Genomic DNA, 24,986 nt, shown 5'->3' on the forward strand with positions numbered 1-24,986 from the left:
GCAGCTTCATGTCTTCATCATTAAAGATGAAAAGTTATAGAACTTAGTACACATCTTAGAAAATTAATAAACCCTACAAAATAAACCCAAACCAGTGAAAACCAGGAATAGGAAATTAATAAAGATAAAAGCTCAAATCAATACAAAGGAAATTTTTTTAAAGATTTTTTTTTTTGATGTGGACCTTTTATTTTTTAAAGTCTTTATTGAATCTGTTACAATATTACTTCTGTTTTATGGTTTTTGGTTTTTTGGCCACGAAGTATGTGGGATTCCAGTTCCCTAACCAGGGATCAAACCCGCACCCCCTGCATTGGAAGGCGAAGACGTAACCACTGGACTGCCAGGGAAGTCCCGCAAAGGAAATTTAAAATGTAGACAGGATATAAAAACTAGTTCTTTAAAAAGACAAAATAAAATAAACCCTTCCCAATCTTAAGAAGAAGAAAGAAAAGAGACAAAACCACAATTACATTATTGTTCAGAAGATTTAGAGGAGGTTACTTCATGTAACTCTTTGGCAACCAACCAACCAACCAACCAACCAATCAATCAATAAAAGCAAAGGAAAACCTAGAGGACAGGATGATTTCCCAGCAAAGTACAAATTGCTAATACTGAACCAAAAAGAAGTAGAAAACTCCAATAGGTCAATTACTGTGGAAATGACTAAAAACTATTTAGAAATCTACCACTGAAAAAGGTCCCAAGACCAAATGGTTTCACAGCTAAGTTTTATATAATCTTTAAAGAACAGTTATTTTCAATGATATTCAAACTATGATAGGTATTCCAATTATTTTTATGAAATTGATGTATATCCAATACCAAAAGTTGATAGTTTATAAAAAAGAAAAGTATAGATTAATATCACTTATGAGGTGCAAACATTTTACGTAAAATAGCAAACAATGCATCAAAGTATCCAAAGTAGAACTTTCTTCAGGAATGCTGTGGTGGTTCATACACAGGACATGTGTTAACTCATGATGTCAACAAATTGGAGAAAAATCACATAGTAAGAGTTGCTGAAAAGGCATCTGATAAAATATTGCAGCTATTACTAATAAAAAAAATTTAAGTAAAATAGGAATAGAAAGAAAGAATTTAAATATAAAATAAAGACCATTTATAAAAACCAATAATAAGTTTAATCCCAAACGTCAAAACATCAAAACTATTTCTATTGACATCAGTAACCATACAAGGATACTCACCATCACTATTTCTTTTATTTCTTTTTACAACAGTGTTAGAAGTTTTAGCAAATGAAGAGAAGGTGAGAAAATAATAATAGTAATAATAATAAAAGTGTCATGAACATTGGAAACGAAGAGATAAAATAAAGTCTTCTCTTTTTGCTGCTGCTAAGATAATACAACAGAGAAAACCCATGAATCTAGGGGGCAAAACCCGCTAGAGATAAATAAGAGAATATGGTAAGATGGACAAATAGAATATAGATATGCAAAAACTAGGAGCTTTCTTCTAGTAATTAAAATCTGGAAATTGGAAATTGTATTAACAAATTATATAATATTTAGAGATATATTTAACAAGAAAGGGATAAACCTATATATGAAAACTGTAAAATCTTATTAAAATAGATAAAATGAGATAGAAATGCAAATAGGTTCTTGATTGGAAAGATTTAATATCAATAACATATCAATCTGTCCCCAAATAATATCTAAATCTAATGCAATTACAATTAGGTTGCTCAGGACTTCCCTGGCAGTCCAGTGGTTAAGACTCCACACTTCCACTGCAGGGGGCGCGGGAAGATCCTATATGCCGCGTGATGCGGCCAAAAAACAAAACCCAAAAAAACGATTAGGTTGCTCAAACAAGATTTTTGTTTTTCTTTACATTTTTAAAATGATCTCATAGTTTGGAAGAATAAATGCTGGCTACTTGCCTAGAAAATATATGAAAAAGAAGAGCAGTGAGATTGACTTGCCCCAGCAGATATCAGAACATGCTATAAAGCCACTGTAATCACATCAACACAATAATGGGACATGTAGAGATAAATAGAGGGTGGAATAGAATAGACTCCAGGAACAGCCCCCAGTATATGCAGTAACTTAAAGGGGACAGATCCACTCAGTTGGAAGATAAATGATTTAATAAATGATTTTGACACAAATGCCTATCTATTTGGGAGAAAATATAAGCAGACTCCCATTTCACACCAAATGCAGAAATATACTCCAAGCAGATTAAAGGCTTAATTACAAAACTCCACCTGCCACACCACAGCACTTTCTCCATGAAAATGCCTGGGATTTCATCAGTCGAAGACAACCTTTCCCTGTTCCCTGAACTTATAAAGAGATTTGGGTATGTTAGCTGAGGATGAACTGAAGAATAATTTGACATCTGAGAAACTGAGTTACTTATCTGGTTCATCTTTTCTCACAGGTACCTGTCCAGGCAGGAAGTCCATCTACAGGTAAGCCCTGACAACTTGGCCATTTGGTAGCAACGGTAACACTAACCTTCCGTGCTCCCAACCACCAGCAGGTACCTTTGCTTCCTCCTTCTCAGGGGAGATGGAGGTCACGTGGCTCCAGGTCTCCCAGCTGTGTCTCATTACACAGCCACATTCTCACCCACCCTCTCCTTGGAGTTCCCAGACACTGCATTGAGCTGGTTTCCCCACCCCGCCCCCACCCTTCTTTGTCCTCGGCTTCTCTGTTCATGTCTCCCTTTCCACCTACCCCAGGTCTGGCTGCCACTCTCCAAACTTAATCTTTATCCCTATTTTCCTTGCTATTCCCTCTCTGCAGCTAGCTCTCCATTCCCACAGCTTTGATTATCCTTAATGCTTAGGATTCTCAATTGATATTTTCAGTCTTTACCTGTCTCCCAAATCCTAGTGTTGCATCTATATTCGTCCCTGACTATTTCCAGTTGAACATCTTATTTACTTATCTCTGCTGGTGGCTGCACTGTCCTTCTAAGCATAAAACATGTGATCTTTGACTCTTCCTCCTCTTTAATATTTAATATCCAGTCAGTTTCTAAGTACCATTCAAAGTGTCTCCCTGGATTCCCACTACCACCCTTTTAGTAAAGCTCATGACACGTAAGCTTACAGCTACCATCTAGTCAACTCACTTACATCCTCCTCTACCAGCATAACCCTCCTTAACACCATTCTCAGGATGCCCATCCTGTGCTCGGGAAGCTATGAGGGCCTGCAGCATCCCAAATTCTCCTTGGTCAGCCCAAAGTCTTGAAAAACATCTCCTGCTCCCTCTCTCCACCCAATGCATCCTCTCTCTCATGCCTCAACACAAAGTCAGGTAGGGCTCCTGGACATCTGTGAATAAACACCACTCACTGAGCACGGATGAATTGGGTGATGGGTAGAAGACAACGGAAACCACAACTCTAAATGAAATATCACCTGCAAACATTATTCACAAAAAGCAACCCACCCCGGTAAAATGAATATCCATTTTTTGAAGGGGAGGGAGGCATGAACTATAAAAGCCATAAATAGGTTTTTGGTCCCAGTATGTACTGAAATATATTTAAAACAATTAAGATGAAGGGAGTGGAAATGGCAAAAGCAAAAACCAAACTCAAGGCATCAGGGTTCTAGAAGGCAGGTGCCAATCAGCTCGGGACCACCTTGGTTGTTATCAAGATGCCTGGAAGTGCCCTTGAACCTGGAACCTGGGGTAGAAGGGGTACCATCTACTGGGCAGCGGGGTCTATCTCTAACAGATTCCATATCAGCCCCCCTGCATCCCCCCATCCCAAGGCCTCCTGCAGGACTGACACACTGGCAAGCACAGGGCTGGCTTCAGACAGTCGGAGGGCTGGCACAGGATTACTCCTGGCCTTCTTTCTTTCAGTTGCTTTCAAATCATTTTGCCTTCTTAGAAGTAATGGGGGAGGGGGGAGTGGGAGGGGAAGGAGAAGACACTAGAAAAATAAAACCCTCTGCCCCAGTTTAGTTTTAAAGGAAGGCGACAGGCCGCCCTGAATGAAGGTTCCAGCATACAGAGGCCAACTTACCTCTACTTTTTCTACTACTTGCTTCCCAAAGGAGCAAACTTTGGTGGAACAGGTGACTGTCATGTTCTCAGAACTCTCATACTGACTGGTCACGCCGTAAAAAGCCCCGGCATCATCTTGAATACTGCAGTTTAAATCAGCCTGTTGGAAATGAGATGGAGGTGGGGATTACTCTCTCATCGCAGGAGTCAAAGCAGTAACCATCCGGGTAAGACCTCCACCATGCTGGCTGGAGGGCAGTAGAGGGCCGGGGTGGCTCAGAGAGGTGGTGAAGTGACACCCTGCTAGAAACAAGTTCTATGGCTCACTGGTTATTTTTTGAAGAGAATGCTAGTTTGGGCAGTCTTCCCTTGAAATAATGACATGCTGTATGTATGTTTCATTTTACTTTCTTGCATTCAGTATAGAATACTATATATCCTTGTAATAAGAGATTCATGAGGTCTCTGAAATATGTGCAGAAAGCAGTATATGAATTGTATTCATATTTACTAATCTGTAGATATAGTTAAAAGAACAGGAGAATCTGTAGCTGACTGGCCATTTGTTATATATGTAAAAACAGATACTTCATTAACAAATTACAGCACCCAGAGGGGAAATGGTTCCTATTAAAGACTGGCTTACAAAGATGCAAAATAATTAATACAAGTTCCCACTCATTTAACATACTTTTATGATTACTTAGTAAGTGAGGCTCATGCTAGAAACAATACAGGACTATAAGCCAATATGGGATGTACAGAAAGTAGCTTTAATTTAGATAGAAAATAAGTACCATGTCAAAGGTACTCAGTTCGGACAATGGAAGCATTATTTTCAATTAAGGGTATTTACTTTCAGGATGGTTAAGATTTGAACATGTGGAGAAGGGCTGAGAGAACGCTTGCACAGAAGCAGCCTGGAGTGCTTCATTCTAGCTACACCGTGAGGACTAAGGAGACAGGGAGGAATGAGTTTGGAAATGCAACAAGGGCCCAGGCAGAGGAGGGCTAAGTAGGGGTATGGGTTGTATCCTGTAGGAAATGGGGACCTCTTGAAAGCGTTGACATAAGGCAATGAGGTGATCAGAGCTGAGCTTCAAGGAGAAATGTCTCAGCATGGTATAATGTTCACTGCAGAGGGAGGCTGGGAGGCTGCTGCAGCGGCTAGATCACTGACGGACGGTCCCCTTCCCTCAAATATCTACTGACCCTTTCCTGCACACTAGGCACTGGGTGTGGAGCTGGGGATCAACGAGTCCACACAGCTTACGATTTAGGAGGGAGGACATCGCAACAGAAATAAGCACTCCTGAGATGGGCAGAGAGTCATGAGAACAAACAGTGGGGAGGGAGCCCTTGGGGTCAGGGAAGCTTCTGATGATGATGCAGCTCAGATCCAAAGAGAGAAGAGCTGGCATGGGCCGGTGGATCATGCTGTAAGAGAGAGTGTATAAAGGGCGCTTGGCCAGAAACAAGGCTGGAACAGAGACAGCAAGGAGAGAGGGTAGCTGGGGAGGTGGGGGGGCGTGGAGGGGTGTGGGGGAGGGGCTTACATCCTAAAAACCAAGGGACATACGAGTTTCAAGTACATAGGGTAGGGCCAGTGACAGTTTAGGATCAGATCTGCAATCCAGAAAGGCACCCCTGACCACAGCTTGGAGACTCGAGAAGAGAGTGAGAATGGATGAGTGAGGTGTGTTGGGAGGCCTGGAAGAAGGTCCAGATGAGGCATGGTACCTGGGCTACTAGGATGGCTGCAGAGAAGGAGAGGTGGATCCGACACACAGCGAGACTCTGTCTTGCGAGGTTTGGCACGTTTTGGCTAGCTAATTTTAACACCTTGACAGGCACTAACCGCCATGAACACCTGAGTCAGCCTATATATATTTTTAATAAGTATCTGTATTTCAATTTCCCTCTTGAATTGAGCATCAGGAAAATCTCCATTTCCTTAGGCACAACTTCGGATATGCTGGCTTCAAATAAAGACAATATACTTTATATTCCCTTTTCTTCTGTGCCAAGAAATTCAAAGCTAAATTAAGTGTCCAACTATAGTCATGAACTTATTCTAGGTACTTCTAATAACTACTAACAACCAGTGTCCAGCTCCTGTTACTGGATTCCAATCTACTTTTACTTGTACTTGTCCAGTTTTACATTATCCATAAATTTAGTAATGCTCCCTCACATTTTGTTTTTTGGAATTTTATGGGGCATAAATTGCAAATAATTAAAAACGCTCAGGTGTGTCTTTTGCTCACATTCAAAGGTTTGACATTTAGCTCCATGAGAGAGCAGTTTAGCGGGGAACGATGGAAGTCTTACCCTGAGATCTGTATCTCAGCTCCTTAAGGCTGAAGAGAGGCCCGTGAGTCTACGTGGGCTCCAACCTCCAGTACAGAAAGATAGCAGTGTATCCTAGGCACACAGGAGCTCTGACACTGGGTTGTCATCCAGCCTTACAGGGCGGGTATCATCTGTTGTGAACTAAGAGAGGGCCTTCCAGAACTCTGAGCTGGTCCTGTCACCAGCTGAGAACACAGAGCTCTGAGAAGTGGCTCAGGTGTTTTGCAGGGGTGGGATGACCAGTGATGTTCTTTGTGGGATTGATGCTCTTACTATTATGATGTAGTTTGTGCCAACAAGGTTTAACTTAAAAAAAAAAAAAAAAGTAAAAATATGCATGTGGTAAGTAAAGGAAAAAAAAAACTGTAATCTATTTCTCAAGTGTCCTTTTAGAGATATTTAGCGTTTAGATATTCAAACATACACATTCCCTATTTTCTGCACAAATTGTAGCATTTTTCTAAACCCGGCTATAAATAAATACTTCTTAGAATTCACATAGTACTGATATAGAATACCAGTTTTTAAAAGAACAGCCCTTTAAAAAACTGAACAGCCACAATTTTTGGTGGCTGCATATTATTCCATTATACAGATGCACCATAATTTAACATGTGCTCTACTGATGAATATTTAGAATGCTTCCCAACAACAATGCAATAATAAGTTAAGTGGAACAGGAAAGGTCCATTATAAATTACTTTTACTTTGTTTTCATTCAATTTTAAAAAATTCCCTGCTTTGAAAACGAGAATTAATGGGCCATAAACACACTGTTGACTAATACTGCAATTTAAACAAACTCATTTTGATGTAATCAAGTTGTTGTGAAGGACTGGTGAACAATCAAAAGCAGTCTGGTATTTGTGGTGTAAGGGGTGGAGTGTGGGAAGGAGCACAGGGAAATTAGCAATGTGCAGGGGAGTCAACAGGAGAGTACATGGGACTGGGTTACTTTTTAAAAACTATCAACTTCAAATTACATCAACTTAACCAGGAGGGAGGTTTCTTAAGAATTGCATCTCAACTCCCTAGGCACAGTGTTTTCTTTTCTTTCATTTTTTTCAATGCTCCATTTTTCACTTTATTTACTTCAGTGGCAGTATTTTTTAATATACAATTTTTAAAGGTTACATTCCATTTACAGTTATTACAAAATATTGGCTACATTCCTGTGTTGTACAGTACATCCTTGAGCCTATCTTACTTACACCCAATAGTTTGTACCTCCCACTCTGCCATCCCTATATTGCCCCCCCGCCCCCATACTGGTAACCACTAGTTTGTTCTCTATATCTCTATAATATATTTTGTTATATTCACTAGTTTGTTGTATTTTTTAGATTCCACATATAAGCGGTATCATACAGTATTTATCTTTTTCTGTCTGACTTATTTCACTTAGCATAATGCAATGGCATTATTTTTGACAAGCAAAAGATTTACAATGTAAACAAACTACAAGTCTTAAAATCTAAAGCAAGCATAGAAATAAATATACAAAATAATCCATCCATACATACAAATTCAAAATGTCACCCAAGTTCAGAATGGCGTTCACCATAATTTGATGTTAGCAAAATGGCAGAAAATTTTCACAGCTTTTGTGTTTCCACCTCTATGAGTTTCCACGCTTAAGTAATACTGGTGCTATAGCAGCGGCACACCTAGTAGATCTGATACTTAGAGTGGATCATTTTTAAGACCCCCTTCCTTTGACAAAATTATCTTCAGTAAATAATCAGCACCGTTTCACTGTTTTAAACTTTAAACACAAAAACTCTGAAAGTGGTAACAGAGAATGAAGTAACTCTAGTTCTACTTTTTCGTCTTCGTAACTACTGTGCCCATTTCCAGATCACAGAAGCAGCAGCACTGTGCGGAATGCAGCTCCAACGATTCCAAACTGTTAGAACTTACTCTGGAATATAAGACTGAGTCTTGGGGCTTCCCTGGTGGCGCAGTGGTTGAGAATCCGCCTGCCAATGCAGGGGACACGGGTTTGAGCCCTGGTCTGGGAAGATCCCACATGCCGCGGAGCAACTGGGCCCGTGAGCCACAACAGCTGAGCCTGCGCATCTGGAGCCTGTGCTCCGCAACAAGAGAGGCCGCGATAGTGAGAGGCCTGTGCACCGCGATGAAGAGTGGCCCCCGCTCGCCGCAACTAGAGAAAGCCCTTGCACAGAAATGAAGACCCAACACAGCCAAAAATAAATAAAAAAATAAATAAAATAAATTAAAAAAAAAAAAAGACTGAGTCTTTAATCACATGTGTTATTAAAGAATAAGTACCATAATGGATAAGCAATATAAGTGCTAGTTTGAAGCATATATATATGTGCGTGTCTATACATATATACGAAATATATATACGAAGTAAAAGCCCAACACTAATTTTATCAGTTGCTTAAGGCTTAGGCCAACAAAGGATTTTTTTCTTTTTGAGGAATATTTTATTGATAGCATTGTTTAGAACTGCGGGCACAGTGTGATAATAAAAATGACAACCATTTTTAGATGGTTTTGCCATATAAACTTCTCTGCAATGAACCTCCTTAATGCCTGCACCTGGGGCAGACCATTCCCACCCTCTCACCTTTGGTTCACCACTGTCCCTTAGAATTCCCTAAATAATTTAATTAGTTTTAATTCGGAATGGATGACTCGTAGGTACAATGACAGGAAGTATCAAAAATGAAGGTATTCAAGAATTCACATTATGAAACTCCACCATCTGAAACAATCTCAACAAAGTATGAGTTGTAAAGTTGTTAGGATTAACTTTTTTACATAAAATTCAAGTAGAACATACATTCAGAGAAGTGTACAAATCACAAGTTTACAGACTGATTAATTTTTATAAAGTGAACACACCCATGTAACCAGCACCCAGATGAGGAAATAGAAGCCCCCTCATCCATGCTCCCTTTCTGTACAGTCAAACCCCCCATGTCACAAGAGTAACCTTCATCCTAAAATACTGTACGTTAATCTTGTCTGGTTTTGTGAACGTTTCACGAGTGGAATCACATAGTGTTGACTCCTCTGTGTTTAGTTCTATTTGTGCAGCATTACAGTGTGAGAGCCTTCCATGCTGTGGTGTGTAGTTAATCTATCCTTGTCACTGTAGAGTACTCCAATGAATGGACTATACCACCACCTATCTCTTCTACGGATGGACATTTACAATGTTTCCAAATTGAACCTATTATGAAGAGCGCTACTCTGAACATTCAGGGATACGCATTTGATGAACTCATGTGTGCACTCCTGTTAGGTGTTCCTAGGAGTGGAACTGCTGGTCATGAGATCTATGTGCATTTTCAGCTTTCATTTAGATAAAAGGAACAGATGGTTTTTGAATTATCTTGCTTTTCTTAAAAAAGTTTGAGACAACTTTGATTTAATTATTAGTGTATATTTAATAGGTTAGATTTTAAAAGACTTCTCAACTAACAGTAAATAAGCAATTTGCTATTACAACTGCTTTGCAGTTACTTTTGAACATGGAAAATAATTACACAGCCATCCAACCATATCATAGTTGTTCTTTGGGAATTTTCTAGGAGGAGGTATTGATGTGAAAGATAATTATCTGTCAGCTGATGATATTATGAATATCCCAGAAAGAAATATGGTCACTGAACTCCCGTGGAGCAAAGGTAATATCAAAGAAAGAATGCTAACATTAAATCAGCAGCAGAGGAGGCAAACTCTGTAATGAGTCTACGATTTGTGCTGAGTTCCTTATCCACCCTCTCGACTCATTTTTCCCAACTGAAAACTCAGGGCAAACCTATTTCATATAGTTCTGAAGGCAAGAAAATGAGGGAAAAAAATGCTGGTATCAGACACACAAACTATTTTTGCCTAATCAGCTCTTATCTGATCACAGGATATTTTCTAAAAGCAAATAAATATAAAAATCCAAGAAACAGGGACTTCCCTGGTGGTGTAGTGGTTAAGAATCCATCTCTCAATGCAGGGGACACGGGTTCGAGCCCTGGTCCGGGAAGATTCCACATGCCGCGGAGCAACTAAGCCCGTGCGCCACAACTCCTGAGCCTGAGCTCTAGAGCCCACGAGCCACAATTACTGAGCCCATGTGCTGCAACTACTGAAGCCCGTGTGCCTAGAGCCTGTGCTCTGCAAAAAGAGAAGCCACCGCAATGAGAAGCCTGTGCACAACGAAGAGTAGCCCCCGCTCGCCACAACCAGAGAAAGCCCGCACACAGCAACAAAGACCCAACGCAGCCAAAAATAAATAAATAAATAAATAAATAAATTAATTAATTAATTTTTAAAAATCCAAGAAACAACTAGAACCCAGCAAACTTATCTTCCCAACAAATTCCAAATTCAAACGATATCCTATCCTCTGGGGATAAGCCAGCTGTTGGGGCCCAGGGCAGGCCGTTCCAAAATGTGCCTCAATGGCATACTTGATTATTTTCGATTAAAGTTACTTAAGAAACAACCAACGGAAGAGGGACACTCTGACCCTCCCCTTGGTCTCCCTGAAAGCAGGAAATAAATCTCTCATATGAAAGGTATACTTCCTGCATCTGGAGGTAGAAGGACACCCTTATCGCCAGAGATAGAGAATTTAGTGCCAAGAAGCCTTTTAAACAAACCTTGTTACTTTAAAAATTTACTTCCCCAAGCCCAAGCCCTGTTTAGATTCTTCACTAATTAAGCACCCCAAACCTACGTCTCTTTGTCCTGTGATTCCTCACAAATTTATCGTTTGTCTAAAAAGTATAATAGATGCCTGCTTCAGCCACTTCTTAGGTCCCATTTCTGTGTGAACTCCATTACCATGAATTAAAAATTTGTTTCTTTTTCTCCTATTAATCTGTCTTGTGTCAATTTTATTTTCAGTCCAGCCACAAGAACTCAAGAGGGGTAGAAGGGGAAATTTCCCCCTCCCTAGCTGGTCATAGGCCATGTTCTAAAAGGAAAAAAACCCCAAAAAACAAAAAAACAAGCGCCTTGCCGATGTGACTGGAGAGGGCAAGTCCAAGCAAACAGGCCCTTCTAAGGAATCTTTGCCCATTTTGCCCTAGAACAGAGACCCTCCATATGAACTGGGTTCAGAGACCAGCTCCTTCTCCTACCTGACCTGCGCTGCCTTCTGGCTAAATACTACCTTCAGATACAGGAAAATCATTACTTTAATAAAATACTCACCATGTCCCGGGCAGACCTAATTGTTAGAGAGTTCTTTATCCTGTTGTATTAGTCTTCTACTGCTGCTTTAACAAACTATCACAAATTTAGTGACTTAAAACACCACCAATTTATGATCTTCTACTTCTGTAGGTCGGACATCCAATATGGGTCTCACCAGGCTGAGATCAAGTATTGGTGGAGCTGTGTTCGTTTCTGGAGGCTCTGGGGAGGGATCGGGTTCTTTGCCTCTTTCAGCTTCCACATTCCTTGTCTCTTAGTTCCTTGCCCCATTTTCAAAGCCAGCAACACCAGTGTGAGTTCTCACACTGCCAGCTGTCATCTCTCTAGACCTCTTCTCTTGCCTCCCTCTGCCACTTTTAAGGAAACTTGTGATTTACCCACTCACATAACCCAAGATATTTCCCTGTCTGCTCTTAGCGACCCCCACTCCCCCTTTCCATGTAATCTAACACATCCCCTAACACTGTGATAAGAACTCGGACACGCTGCTGCCTACCACACCCGTTAAGTTGCAATCGGCTTCCCAGCCGCTTCCACCTACAGCTCTGCCTTCTGGAATCACGCAGGCCTAAGAACACTGCTGTAAGACAATCCTGCAACCGTCTTTCATTTCCCCCCTCATCTCACCTTTCCACTCCCCCTTCTCACCCACAGAGTTCTTCAGGTCCTATCTGCTTCCTAGGATCCAAGTTCCACGTTTATTTTTATTTATTTTTAAATTAATTAATTAATTAATTAATTAATTAATGACTGTGTTGGGTCTTCGTTTCTGTGCGAGGGCTTTCTCCAGTTGTGTCAAGCAGGGGCCACTCTTCATCGCGGTGTGCGGGCCTCTCACTATCGCGGACTCTCTTGTTGCGGAGCACAGGCTCCAGACGTGCAGGCTCAGTAATTGTGGCTCACAGGCCCAGCTGCTCCGCGGCATGTGGGATCTTCCCAGACCAGGGCTCGAACCCGTGTCCCCTGCATTGGCAGGCGGATTCTCAACCACTGCGCCACCAGGGAAGCCCTCCACGTTTATTTTTACTAAACTCCATCCTGACTTCAGACCTCCCTTCCATCTAGTCCAGAGACTTGAGAATCCTGAGTCTTCACTTGTCATCATCTCATCTCAGACACCTGACGGACAGCACGGACAGCGGTCACTCCTCTGCGTCTCACTTTCCTCATCTCTAACCTCAGAGAAGATCAGTTTCCAAAGGCCACCATTGTGATGAGAAGAGAGAACGTATACGAGACCCATCTGTAAACGGAAACGTGCCACATAAACGTAAACGATGACCACTCCTGTCAACCCAGGGACTTCAACATAGACCTGGACAGAGATTAAAGACAGAGCCTCAAGTCACATCTCCAGAGGTGTGACCCAAAGTAGATGGTGGTTCATAGCCAACAAACAAGATAAAAGCTTTCCCCCCAGAGCCAGTCTGAGTCCCAATCCATGCTTATCAGGTGAGCAGCACAGATGCAGCAACGGCTTTTTTCAAACAGAAAAATTAGTACTTTTTCTGATTTGTGAGTTTATAACAAGCCTTAGGTTTTAGACATAACTGCTCAAACAGGTACAAAATTACAATCTTTCCCACAAAGATATGATTAGAGATGTCATGAAATCCTGCCTGGAAGCAAAAAAGGCCATCATTAATAAATGTGTGGGGAATGAATTAAAAACTTGAGGATCTATATGTGGGCAAGTCCTGGAAAACAGTGTAAGGTCGAAGTAGAAGCAGGTTACAATGCTAGGCAAAGAAAGCTGACTGCACCAGACAGCAGGGAAACAAAAAAGTGAAACATTAAATTTCCTCAAATTCTTCCCTAAATAATCCTTCTCTTACACGCTTGTTACTTCTGCAGCTGAGACATGTAAGTCACAAGACAAGACTTCGGCTTGGTTTCTCCTCTGTTACCTCTCACTCAGCGAGTGTATTTGTTCATGGATGTGTTCCACTGCTTCATTTCATGTTTTTGAAATTGAAGAAGAAAAAAAAAAAAAAGCAATATTCTTCAAAGAATGATTCTTCCCATTTCATGGGTGAGGAAAACAAGGCCTAGCCCAGTTACGTAGGATCCAGAGCCCTCTGAGGGGAAGGCTGGGCCAGGGAAGCAGCTCTGCAAAACCTCAGGCCTCTGGAAACCTGGCTCCAGGTGCCTGAAGGACAGGGAAATGAGCGTGACGGTTGCCAAGGGCTGAATGGAATGGTGCAGCTCAGGCAGAGGCAGCATTTGGCTGACGACAACTACTCTGTCACTGGCCTCAGAAAGAAAAGGCCTGCAGGAAGAAAGAGGAAGCACATCAGTCCAAAGGCAGGGGAGAGGGCTTGGGCCCCGGGTAGGAAAGGAGCAGGCTGCAGACACTCCCTTCCCACCCGCCTCTCCCTTCCACCTGGAGGGCTTGGAAGGGCTGGGCAGGAATTACTTGGTTGCAAAAATGAAAACATCAAGAGGATTGTCCCTGACAAGAGACAGTATAATAGGCACTGACGGATGCAAGGAGACGCTGGCATTTTCAAACCACTACTTTGAAACTCTCCTCTTCATCTTCTCCCAGCCATGATCAAAGGACCAAGATTTCAAATTGTGAAGCAATTTTTTCCAATGGCAGCATCTGGCTCCTTGGCAGGCAGCGCTGGGAGCCGGGCCCTGTCGTGGGCGTCCATCCAGGCCTGCCACGTGGTGAGGCTCGGCCAGGCAGGGCACCACGTGGGTCTTACAGCTGCTCCCCCAGGCGCCGTGAGCCGGCAGGCAGAAGTGCTCCAGGAAGCAGCCCGGGTAGGGGACTCTTGAGGCTGCTGTCTGCTCCCCAACCCTCCCGCCTGACTCATCTGCACGCATCTGCCCCGGTGGCTTCGGAGGCCTGGGGTGCGGGAAGCTGGGATGACTGTGGGACAGCTGCCACCCCCCCCCCACCCCGGGGCAGGTCGACTTGCATTTGGGGAGAGCGAGAAAGCTGCCCAAAGGGAAGGGAGCCTTTGAGGGTGTTCACTTCGGGGCAGGGGCCATGGGGCCACGGTGCCCCTGCCCGGTGCAACAGGACGCAGCTGTAGCTCTCCGGCCACCGCTGTTTTAAATAAGAATAAGAGGCATAAACTCAGCCCCCCCCCCCCCCCCCCCCGCTCTTCAAGTTACTTCCCACGAACTATGGCATATATTTACATCTACAAAATAAAAGATTTTAAAAAAACAACCACCAAGAGCCCCTTTATAGTGCAGATCGGCACCCCATTTGAATTTCATCAACATTTAGTACTTCAAAGAATCTTAAAAGCTTGCTCTAATTACAATGGGCACTGCTTGAAAGACTGGCTGTTTGCATTGCAAATTCCTACAAATACTGGCATTCATTAAAAAAAAATTCAATTAATATCGCCCACACAACCGGGTAACTGCCACTGGTGACTTCACACATTAGCTGGGGTGAAAGAGCAAAGGTCAGGCCCTAGTACGAAGCAGCCGCACAGGCCAGTTCTCTCCAATGGAGGCAGTTAATGAGTCCTGGGTGCCCAGCTGAGCTGGCCCTTCACCCAGCGCATTCATCAGGCATGCGAACGTCGGTCAGAGACCACCTTTTCCAGACCAGAAAACAAGGCCTTCTTCTGGTCTGGAGCTTTTGTGCATGAACAGTCTTACATAGAACAATAACAACAAATCAATCAACTAATTAACAAGTGTAGAGTTGCCAAATAAAATAACAGGCTGCCTGGTTAAATTTGATTTTTATATAAACAACATACTTTTTCGTAGGGGTAGGGACATATCCCTTTGTCCCAAAGATGGCATGGGACAGACACTAAAAAAGTATGCGTTGTTTACCTGAAATTCAAATCGAACTGGGTGGTTTGAATTCTTATTTGCTAAATCTGGCAACGCTTCTAACAATTCACCTTTACCAAAAAAGAATAACAAAAATTGGGACTTACCCTCAAATTTTCATTGCTGTAAGGAGACATCTTATGCTCAAAATATTTTTGAGTGGGAAAAAAATGAAGCTGCTGAATAACACATGGAGCACAATATTTCTTTTAGTAAAAACAAACGGTGTATGTACAATGTTTGTAGATGCATATAAAAAGTCAGGAAGGATACAGGGCTGGTGGCGGTCGGTCTCACTTTTTCTTCTATAGTCTTTGGAACTGCTTGGAAAATTTAATAAGCTTCTCTTGCTTTGGTAATGTAAACAGTACATTAAAATGGGGGTGGATGGGTAGGGTGTACTTTGCATCTCTACCTTCACAGGGAGAGGGAATTTCACACATCACCAAGGGTATAGGTCCAGTTTTAGACAACTGACCAAGATGCTTGAGGGGTTTATGACTATGTCCAGGTAATCCACTTACTGCTTGCAAAACTGGGTCTGGAAATAAGCAGCCACACCCTGATTGTGCCACTTCAATTCTCTCCTTCTCAAGCTTTTCTTGGTGATGGTTACAGAGTGAAGCTAACTGTGCCTCTGTGAACAGGGTGAATGCTGGGAGGTGCAGGTGTACCACACGTCTGCTTTCCCCTGGGCTTCTGCTTAGCAGCAGCTCTTGGGGGCACAGTGGCTCTGCATCTCAGCCTGTAACCACGGCACGGAGCAGAGTTAAACAGCCCCATGCAGGAAAGAATGGACCCCTGACCTTGGCTTTGTTAGCAACCACTGAGCCCAATGGCCCAGGACAGAAAGCATTAGAGGAACAGCTGTCAGATGGATTCTCCCATGAGGTTAAGGGAATTCCCAATTTAGATTCTGCCTAGATGTCCTGAAGAGTTCAAGGTTAAAAAAAAAAAAAAGTATCCATGGTGGGACTGAGGTCGAGGGATTGAGGGATAAGCAGAGTGAGCTTCTGCTCCCAGCTTCCAGGCTGTCCTATTCTGCCTTATGTTTTCAGGGGATTCAGAAAGACTCTTTTAAATAGTCACTGCCATGGAGATCGTTTCCACCCTCAACTCTCACCATTCTCCAGGTTCTGTGAGGTCCAGCGGCCCCCAGGACCTTCTGTCAACTCTCAGTAGGACTCCTGGTCTCTGCACAAGCATCCACCTGCCTTGAAAACTCCTTCCCACTCTCCTTCCATTGATTAAGTTCTTTCAAGATTCAGCTCAAATGCCACATCTTTGTGAGGCCTTCCAGAATGTTCTCAGGCAGAAAGAGCTCCTCCTCTACCTCTGTGCTTCCGCATTTCCACTAGAGCCCCTATCCCACAGTGTGTCTGCCATCCCACACCAGACCCTAAGGTCTGCCTCTTACTCATGTCTGCTTCCCCAGCTTTCTAGGAGCAAAGTAGAAATCAGTGAATTGACTGATTTGTTGAATGACTCACTGGTGATGTGTATATTCATTACTAATGCAAATGATTAAACTATTTCTATAAGAACCTAACAACTCCAGAGAGAGCCTGGAAAGGTTTTTGTGTGAATCTCTTGAGGTCTCCTCCTACCCCCTTTCTGTAAATTCCTTGAGAAATTTATTCAACAAACTGTCAGATGCCTATGATATCTGCCCACACTATCAGAGCTGGCCAAGTGACAATTATAGGACCCCATGTACAGCAATTCCTCTAGGTGTACTGAGTGAAATAACTCTTCATCAACTGAATTAAAAAAATAAGTAAATAAAATAAAAAAATAAAAAACTGTTGAAAATCTGCTATATACATTGCACTGCTGGATAAACAAATGTTATAGATAGGATCCTTGCTCCCTGGGGAAGGCTTACAAAGTTTAGGGCACAGGGCTGGGAAAACAGGAAGGAAGCAATAATAGACAGCAGTCAATGCAGAAAGCGCTAACAAGCTCCAGATATTTTTCTTATAAAATCAAACCAAAATGGGTTGGATGTGCAAGGTTACTGACTGATCACCATACACCCTCCAACCCCCATCCTTCTACATGAAATATCAGAACCTGCTATCCAAAGATGATTTTTCAAAAAAACAGACCCTGGTGAAGATAATCATAGGGTCACAGTCTACCGAAGAGAATTTATCATGTATTAGCCCCATAAGTACCTCTGAACATGGTATTTCTTGCTAATCTTCCTTCCACTACATCATTCCATTACTTCCTATTGTTCACATAATTTCAGACCTTAACACTGTTGTGAGAAGAGACAAGTAGAGAGAAAGGGAAAGATTGTTGAACTGAAAGGCCCTTTCCTTATTGATAACCGTTTAAAACATGTGGGGAGCAAATTATTCCATTTTGCTAATGTCCTTTTCCATGAATTGCAACAGGGACATTTGGTTCCAAATGATAGACTCAAGTCTACAATTCCAGCCTAAACCATGCAGAATCCAATTAGAAACAGGCTGAAACTCCGGAGGGGGTCTATCTGGCCAGTTTACATGTGCACCCAGTTTCTTCTCCCTAAATAAAGCCCAGTTGTTTTATTTCTAGTGCCTGTCATTTTGTCCAACAAATGTCATTTCGTTCCTACCAAGATAAAAACATCTTCTAAAGGCTGCCCTCTTTCCAGATAATTCGCTTTCCATTTCTGTTTTATAATATCTTCTCACATCTGCTCTGGTTAGTAAGACTAGCCTTGCTTTTTCTTCCCCCAGAAAAATAGGTTAAGGAAGTAAGTTGAATGACTATGAATAAATTGTTAATTGTTTGCACTGGATGATCATAATCCCAAGAATCTTAAAAAGCAAAGCATAAATAGCCATAGGGTAACATGGAGTATATCCTGATTTCTAACATACCCCTAATTTAGTAATGATTTGAGAGAAAAAAGAAATATTATAATTAAGAATTTGTTTCTTAACCACAGGATACAGATCCATACAATTTCATTTTCATATTATTTTCTTCTTTATTATTCCAAACAAAGTTTGAGAGTAAGCCTTCATCATCCTAATGATTCTTCTGAATAGTTTTTGGCTGTAAGGTTTATAAGTAACATGTTAGTGACACGGCTTTCTTTGAACCAGTGTCCCCAAGTTTGACACTCTTGAGGACTGTTAGGACAGAGAATAGAATTTTGAGGCTCCTCCAAAAATATTAGTTTCATTGCATTTTTTAATTTGGTTAAATCCATCATTTTGTTTATTCCCTTAAGTAAGCTACATGTGGCTGGAAACAAACTTCTTTTGAAAGTGAGCTGCAAGCTATACTTGGGTTTCTGTCTTTCAGGACGCATGACTGAATCACACCTACTTCTTCTAGTTTTGGGGATTCTATGATGAATTCCAAGACAGCTGACATTTTATCTTAAACTAGCTGCACTGTCTGTCATATCACTGGCAACCCACCTGCATGGATCTCAGTACTGAAATGAAGCACAGCTCTGTCCACTTGTGGGTGTACATCTTCCTTTCTTAGAGCCCACAAAGCATCTGACCGTTGTTTTATAAGGAAAATAAGGAGCATGGTTTTCTGTCAGTGCAAAATGTTCACTTAGTACAAATCCTGTCCCACACTCTTCCTCAACTATAATAACAATTTCAATGCTGCATCAAACTATAATTTTTCTGAGACATTTTAATTAGGGATTCAAATTTAAGCTACTAAGTATAGTAGTATACACTACTAGTGCAAGTAATTCAACCAAGGTGACAAGGAGGTGGTGAGATGCCTTTTACACTGCCCAGGGTCGCAAAGGGCAAGTAATAATAACTACATCATGACTTACCCCTCTGTGTATGATGGCCACTGTAAGAAGCATCCCACTTCTATGACTGTTGACATGGGAAGTATATGTCTTAGAATCGAGGGAACACAGTATGTTTAACCTTATTAATAGTTGTTTCTATAGAGAGTGAGGAAGGATTAAAGACTTTGAGTGGAAAGAAAAAATAACTGCAGATGTAGAGGAAGCCAAAAACCAAAGTGACAACAGAAAGTTGTTTTCTTTTAATTTATGCCACACAAGGCTGATGAAGATGCCTTGGTATACTCACTATTAACTGCTTGACAACTTTCGAAAGCAACTTGGTTCTTTACACACAGACACAAACTCACATATACCTACACACACACACACACACACACACACACTCTAAAACCCTAATCAATGTCTAATAAGAATGGTTAAATTATGATACACCCAGTAAAGAGGATATTATGTAGTCATTAATAATGGTATTAGGGATCTAATGACATCTAGCTACAGGGAAGGGTGCTGGATAAGGAAGAAAAGTAGGATGCCAGATTTAATGCACTCCTTGGTTGAAACTACATAAACATGTATCACATTAAGCCATATTCATGGTGCATTTAGGAATGAATTAAGAATTATAGATTTCGAAAACTGCCTAAAAGGTTATGATGTTGGCTCTGTAAACATGTGAACACGAAGGTGCTATTCCCCGCACAGGCAGCTACCAGGGCTGCACTGATCTCTCTGCTAAAACTCAGGATCCAACTTGAACTTCCTGGTAACAGTAGTCTACTCACCTTGGTGCCCAGGTAAACAGACACCTGAGCGCCCCATACTGACAGGCCTTCACAAAGAAACTACACTGCTTCACTTCAGGTACCTGCACTGGCTTCCACACATAGACGTCGTGGAAAGCACATGGATTCCGGAGTCCAGCAGATCTGGCATCAATTAGCTGTGTGACTTTGCAGAAATCACTCTGCCTCTCCATGACTCAGTTTCTTTATGTGTAAAGTGGGAATAATCACATGTACCTCACAGGGTTTAAATAATACCAAGTACGTGCTTATGCCTAGTCCAGGGCCTGGCTCAAAGGAGGAACTCATTAACAGCCACGGTCACACACTGCTGAAAAAGAGAGGAGCCCCTTCCCTCCTGCTCCAGCAAATTCACTTTCCTCTCTTTGTAATGAGATGTGGAGTAGAATTAAAATGCACAAGAGTGAATAAAAAGTAGGCAAGAAGGAAGAGAAAGGAAATAAACAGGAGACTGTCATAAGAGGAAGAAGTTAAAGAACAAAAATTAAAAAGGCAAAATGTAGAGAAAGTTGCTTAACAGTAAAAAGAATCCTATTACTCTCTTGGCTCAAAAATTGCTGAAACCACTGACTGCTCCCTATGACTGATACAAATGAACCCCCCTGATTCCTCTCTCTCCTCATTTGCCACCCACCTGTGTTTCCTATATAAGTGAGGGCCCAGCTGCAAAGCACCTTGATGTACCTGAACACACCTTAACCAGCCTTACATGTCCCTTGTTTTGGTGCTTCCCACCGGTCCCTTACCTGCCATACTCACTGCCATCTCTCCCTATCCTAATACTTGCTGACGTAACGGTCAAAGGAGGAGGTGACCCCTAACATCTCTCCGCTGGGACTGTAAAGTAGTACAACCACCTTAGAAAACAGTTGGGCAGTTTCTTAAGCTAAACACGGAGTTACCGTAAGACCCAGCAACTCCACTCCTGCATAGCTAGCTGCCCAAGAAAAACGAAACCATGTGTCTACACACAGACTTGTCCACAAAGACCTCATAGCAGAATTATTTATAAAAGCCTAAAGTGGAAACAATCCACAAGTCTATCAACTAGTGCATGGATAAGTAAAATGCAGTCTATCCATACAGTGGGATAGTATTCAGCGACAGAAAGCAGCGAATTACTGACTCAGGCTACGAAAACATTATAAGCGAGAGAAGCCAGATGCCAACAACCACACACTGAATGATTCCATTTACATGAAATGTCCAGAAAAGGCAAATCTGTACAGGCAGAAAGTGGATTAGTAGCTGCCTGGGCCTGGAAGTGGGAATAGAGACTGACTGCAAATGGGCACTGGGCATCTTTTTGAAATGATAAAAATATTCTAAAATTTAAGAGTGGTGATGACCACAAAACTCTGCAAATTTTTCTAAATATCATTGACTTGTACACAGAAAATGAGTAAAATTTTATGGTATGTAAATGATACCTCAGTAAGGCTCTTAAAAAAAAAAAAAAGGTCTCCCCAGATGCACAGCCATTCACAGGGGCCCTTGGGTGTCCCATACCATTAAGGCTCACAGGGTGAATGGGCACCCACACTGGCATCTGTGGCTCTGCCATTCACTTGTGTTTTGGGGCCTGAGTCCTGGGGGGCCAGAGTCTTCCACCCTGAAGCCAGTGGAGTGACTGCTAAATGACTCACTGCCATCCCATTTACCTCAGTGTCCCCTGGCAAAGAATTGGGGTCACAGCTTGGGCTTAAGTGCGGGTATCTCAGGTGGACTCAGTATTTCTCCCACAGCAAACTCCTGAGCTGGTCTAGCCTGAATGAGCCCAGATTGGACATGGAGCAATCATTATGAACAAACTAAGAGTCAGCCTGATGGTGACAACCTGGAGACTGCAGGCACTTTGAGAAAGAGGAAAAAGGGAGGAGAAGAAAGGAGACGTGAGGATAGGACCTCTGTTGAAAGGCACTGAATTCACACAAAAATGAAATTCTGTGAAGCAAATTGCTAATATGAAAGAAATTTCAAAAAGAAGATTAAGCCTACTTAAGAAACACCCACTGACATTCAAGGATAGAGAGTCTAAGTGTAATTCATGCTTTCTCAGTCATTAGAGGAAGCCAATGAGATTTCAAGTTGCAGCAAATTGTAAACCTAATTCAAACTGCCTTTCCTCATTTATTCTAACATAGGCAGAACTGAATTTCTTCATAAAGGTTAAGTACTGCTAACAATTATACTGAAGGAGTAACGTCTTCCATCATATTCATAGAAGACCTCAATTTTAATTCCGCAAATCTTAATTTAATAAACTAATATCTAATCTCAGAGTAATTGTTTCTACATTTGCAAATCTCATACTAGCCACCACACTCTAAACATCTGCAAATCTAGACCTCATTATTTGGGGATTCATGACTGAAGGGTTCCATCACTGAAAGCATTTATTAAAATCATCCCCTGTGTAAAATGGAAAATTTTGGAAGCAAAAACAAAAACAACTTTCTAATACTTTGCATTCCACTTTATAGTCAAACAACATGCTGACTATAAGAAATCTTATCATTAAAATCCAATACTGTATAGAGGACTTCCCTGGTGGTCCAGTGGTTAAGAATCCACCTTCCAATGCAGGGGATGTGGGTTTGATCTCTGGTCGGGGAACTAAGATCCCACGTGCCGCAGGACAACTAAGCCCGTGAGGTGCAACTACTGAGCCCACGCGCCACAACGAACACCCAACGCAGCCAAAAAAAAAAAAGGAAAACAAAAAAACCAATACTGTTTAATTTGAAAGCACTGAAAATGGCTTATTTTTATCTACAATTTCTGATTAATTTTAATTCATTTGGGTAGAACAGTCTCCTTTTATATCCTTCACAATAGTGGCTCTCAAACTTTTGATCTTGGGACCCCTTTTCCACCCTTAAGATTTACTGAGGACCTCAAAGAGCTTTTGTTTCTGTAGGTTATAGCTGGCTGTATTTTCCACATCAGAAATTTAAACTGAGAAAAATTTTAAATATTTATTACCTAATTTAAAAATAATATTAAGCCCATTGGATGTTAACATATATCTTTTTAAAATTAGACATACCTATATTTTAAAAAACAACAAAAATTAGTGAGAAGGATAGCACTGTTTTACATTTTGCAAATCTACTTAATGTGTGGCTTAATGGAAAATACCTAGACTCTCATACCTGCTTCTAAATTCAATCTGTCATGATTTGTACTTCAACTTTTGGTTGAAGTACATGAAGAAAACCCAGCCTCACATAAATGTGTGGCTGGAAAAGGGAAGAGTATTTTAATAGGTTCTTCAGATAATTGTGGCCATTTTTCTTTGACACTACACCAAAACTTGACAAGCGGTAGTTTTTAAAGGTTAGCTATAGTGTGGAGTCTGAAACCGTATCAATGAACTTTTCACACTCTGTTACATTAAAATCCATTGGTTTATCTTACACAGTATAAAAATAAAATACCACATTTGTTAATATGACCGTGGATTCCAACAGAAAAGTCTTTTAAATATTGGGAAGCTGTCAAGTTCACCAAAGTGGATACAAGTTTTCCAAAATTCTTATTTTTACTTGAAAGCTCAAATTTTATCTTTGGCAACAAAAATTATCAGTTGTTTTCCTTGACGTAGCAGGCAGGCTCACTGCGTTCATTTTCAGTGTGTACTCTAGGTTCAAGATATAATAAACCTCATAAAGGACATTCTTGGTGTGACTGATTTTTTTTTTTTTTTTAATTTAAACTGTGCGGGCTTCCCTGGTGGCGCAGGGGTTAAGAATCCTCCTGCCAATGCAGGCGACACACAGGTTCGATCCCTGGTCTGGGAAGATCCCACATGCTGCAGAGCAACTAAGCCAGTGCGCCACAACTACTGAGCCTGTGCTCTAGAGCCCGCAAGCCACAACTACTGAGCCCGTGTGCTGCAACTACTGAAGCCCACGTGCCTAGAGCCCGTGCTCTGCAACAAGAGAAGCCACTGCAATGAGAAGCCCGCACGCAGCAACGAAGACCCAACACAGGCAAAAATAAATAAATAAAAAATAAATAAATTTATTTTAAAAAAGCCCCCAAAAACTGTGCATGCAACCCAGCCCAACTGATCCAAGGCTTCAGCAGTTTTACCCTATTATGTTTGAACCATCAATGCGCACATCAGCAGAGTTCAAAAGGAAAATAATATCTCAGTGTTATAATGAAAATAGTTTTGACCTTGACAGCCCATTGAAAGGATACTGAGGAACCCCCTAGGGGTCTGTAGAACACCCTTTGAAAACTGCTGTGTTATCATATAACTGACCCCCAACCACCATTCAAGTCACTAGGTGGCAGCCACTAATTTAGAAAAAGGAAGTGACTGTTTAGAAAAAGGAAGTGCTTTTTCAGGGTGTCCACATGTATTACTGATCCCGAGAACATTAAATTAAGTAGAAGGCTACTTCCAAGATCCAAATTCAGTATGGAAGCATGACAAATGAAACCCAATTACCATTCAAGGATTAAAAAAAAAACTAAACGAATTAAATTTAATACGTAAATTTCCTCCCAAGGAACTTAAAATATTAATTTTTCCTTAGTTCATCTGTTTGTTTCCCCCATTGTTGAGTATTTTGTGCCAGGCGCTTGCTTAGCTTCGCAGATATGGAGAGCGATTGACAGACCCTGTGGGTGGGGTCCAGGGGGCATGAAGCAGTCAGGAAACAGAGCAAAGGCACTTTAGTCAAACGGATCTGATTTCAAGCCCCAGGTCCCCACCCTGGTGCAGCCTGTACTTTGTAATCTCTGGGTCTCTGTTTTCTTAGTTGGATATGAGGCAAATTCCAGTCAAAGTCAACACTGGGCAGACTGGATAAAATGCATGTAAAGCATGAGCACAGCTCCCGGCCCACAGCAGGCATTCGATTAGTGAAGTCACCATTATGAATAGGTGCCTGGAAGCAGTCGAGTCCAGAGAGGAGTGGGACACACATCCAAATAATTATGACACAGCATGGGAACTGAGTAAGCACACAATGCGATAGGACTAAAAGAAAAATCAACCATTTGTTTAAGTGAGGA

The 24,986-nt window shown here is 41.6% G+C and overlaps 1 protein-coding gene across 1 annotated transcript in view; it reads right to left on the reverse strand.

The window, feature by feature from the left end:
* TEAD1 (TEA domain transcription factor 1) overlaps window positions 1-24,986 on the reverse strand; it is a 264,328-nt gene that overhangs the window by 13,838 nt on the left and 225,504 nt on the right. The window contains exon 12 of the mRNA XM_082341601.1: window positions 4,033-4,173. Within this exon, the coding sequence (XP_082197727.1) occupies window positions 4,033-4,173 (141 nt within the window). The remainder of the gene's footprint in view (window positions 1-4,032; window positions 4,174-24,986) is intronic.

Source organism: Balaenoptera borealis, assembly GCF_965194805.1.
Source record: "Balaenoptera borealis genome assembly, chromosome: 11".
NCBI lineage: Eukaryota > Metazoa > Chordata > Mammalia > Artiodactyla > Balaenopteridae > Balaenoptera > Balaenoptera borealis.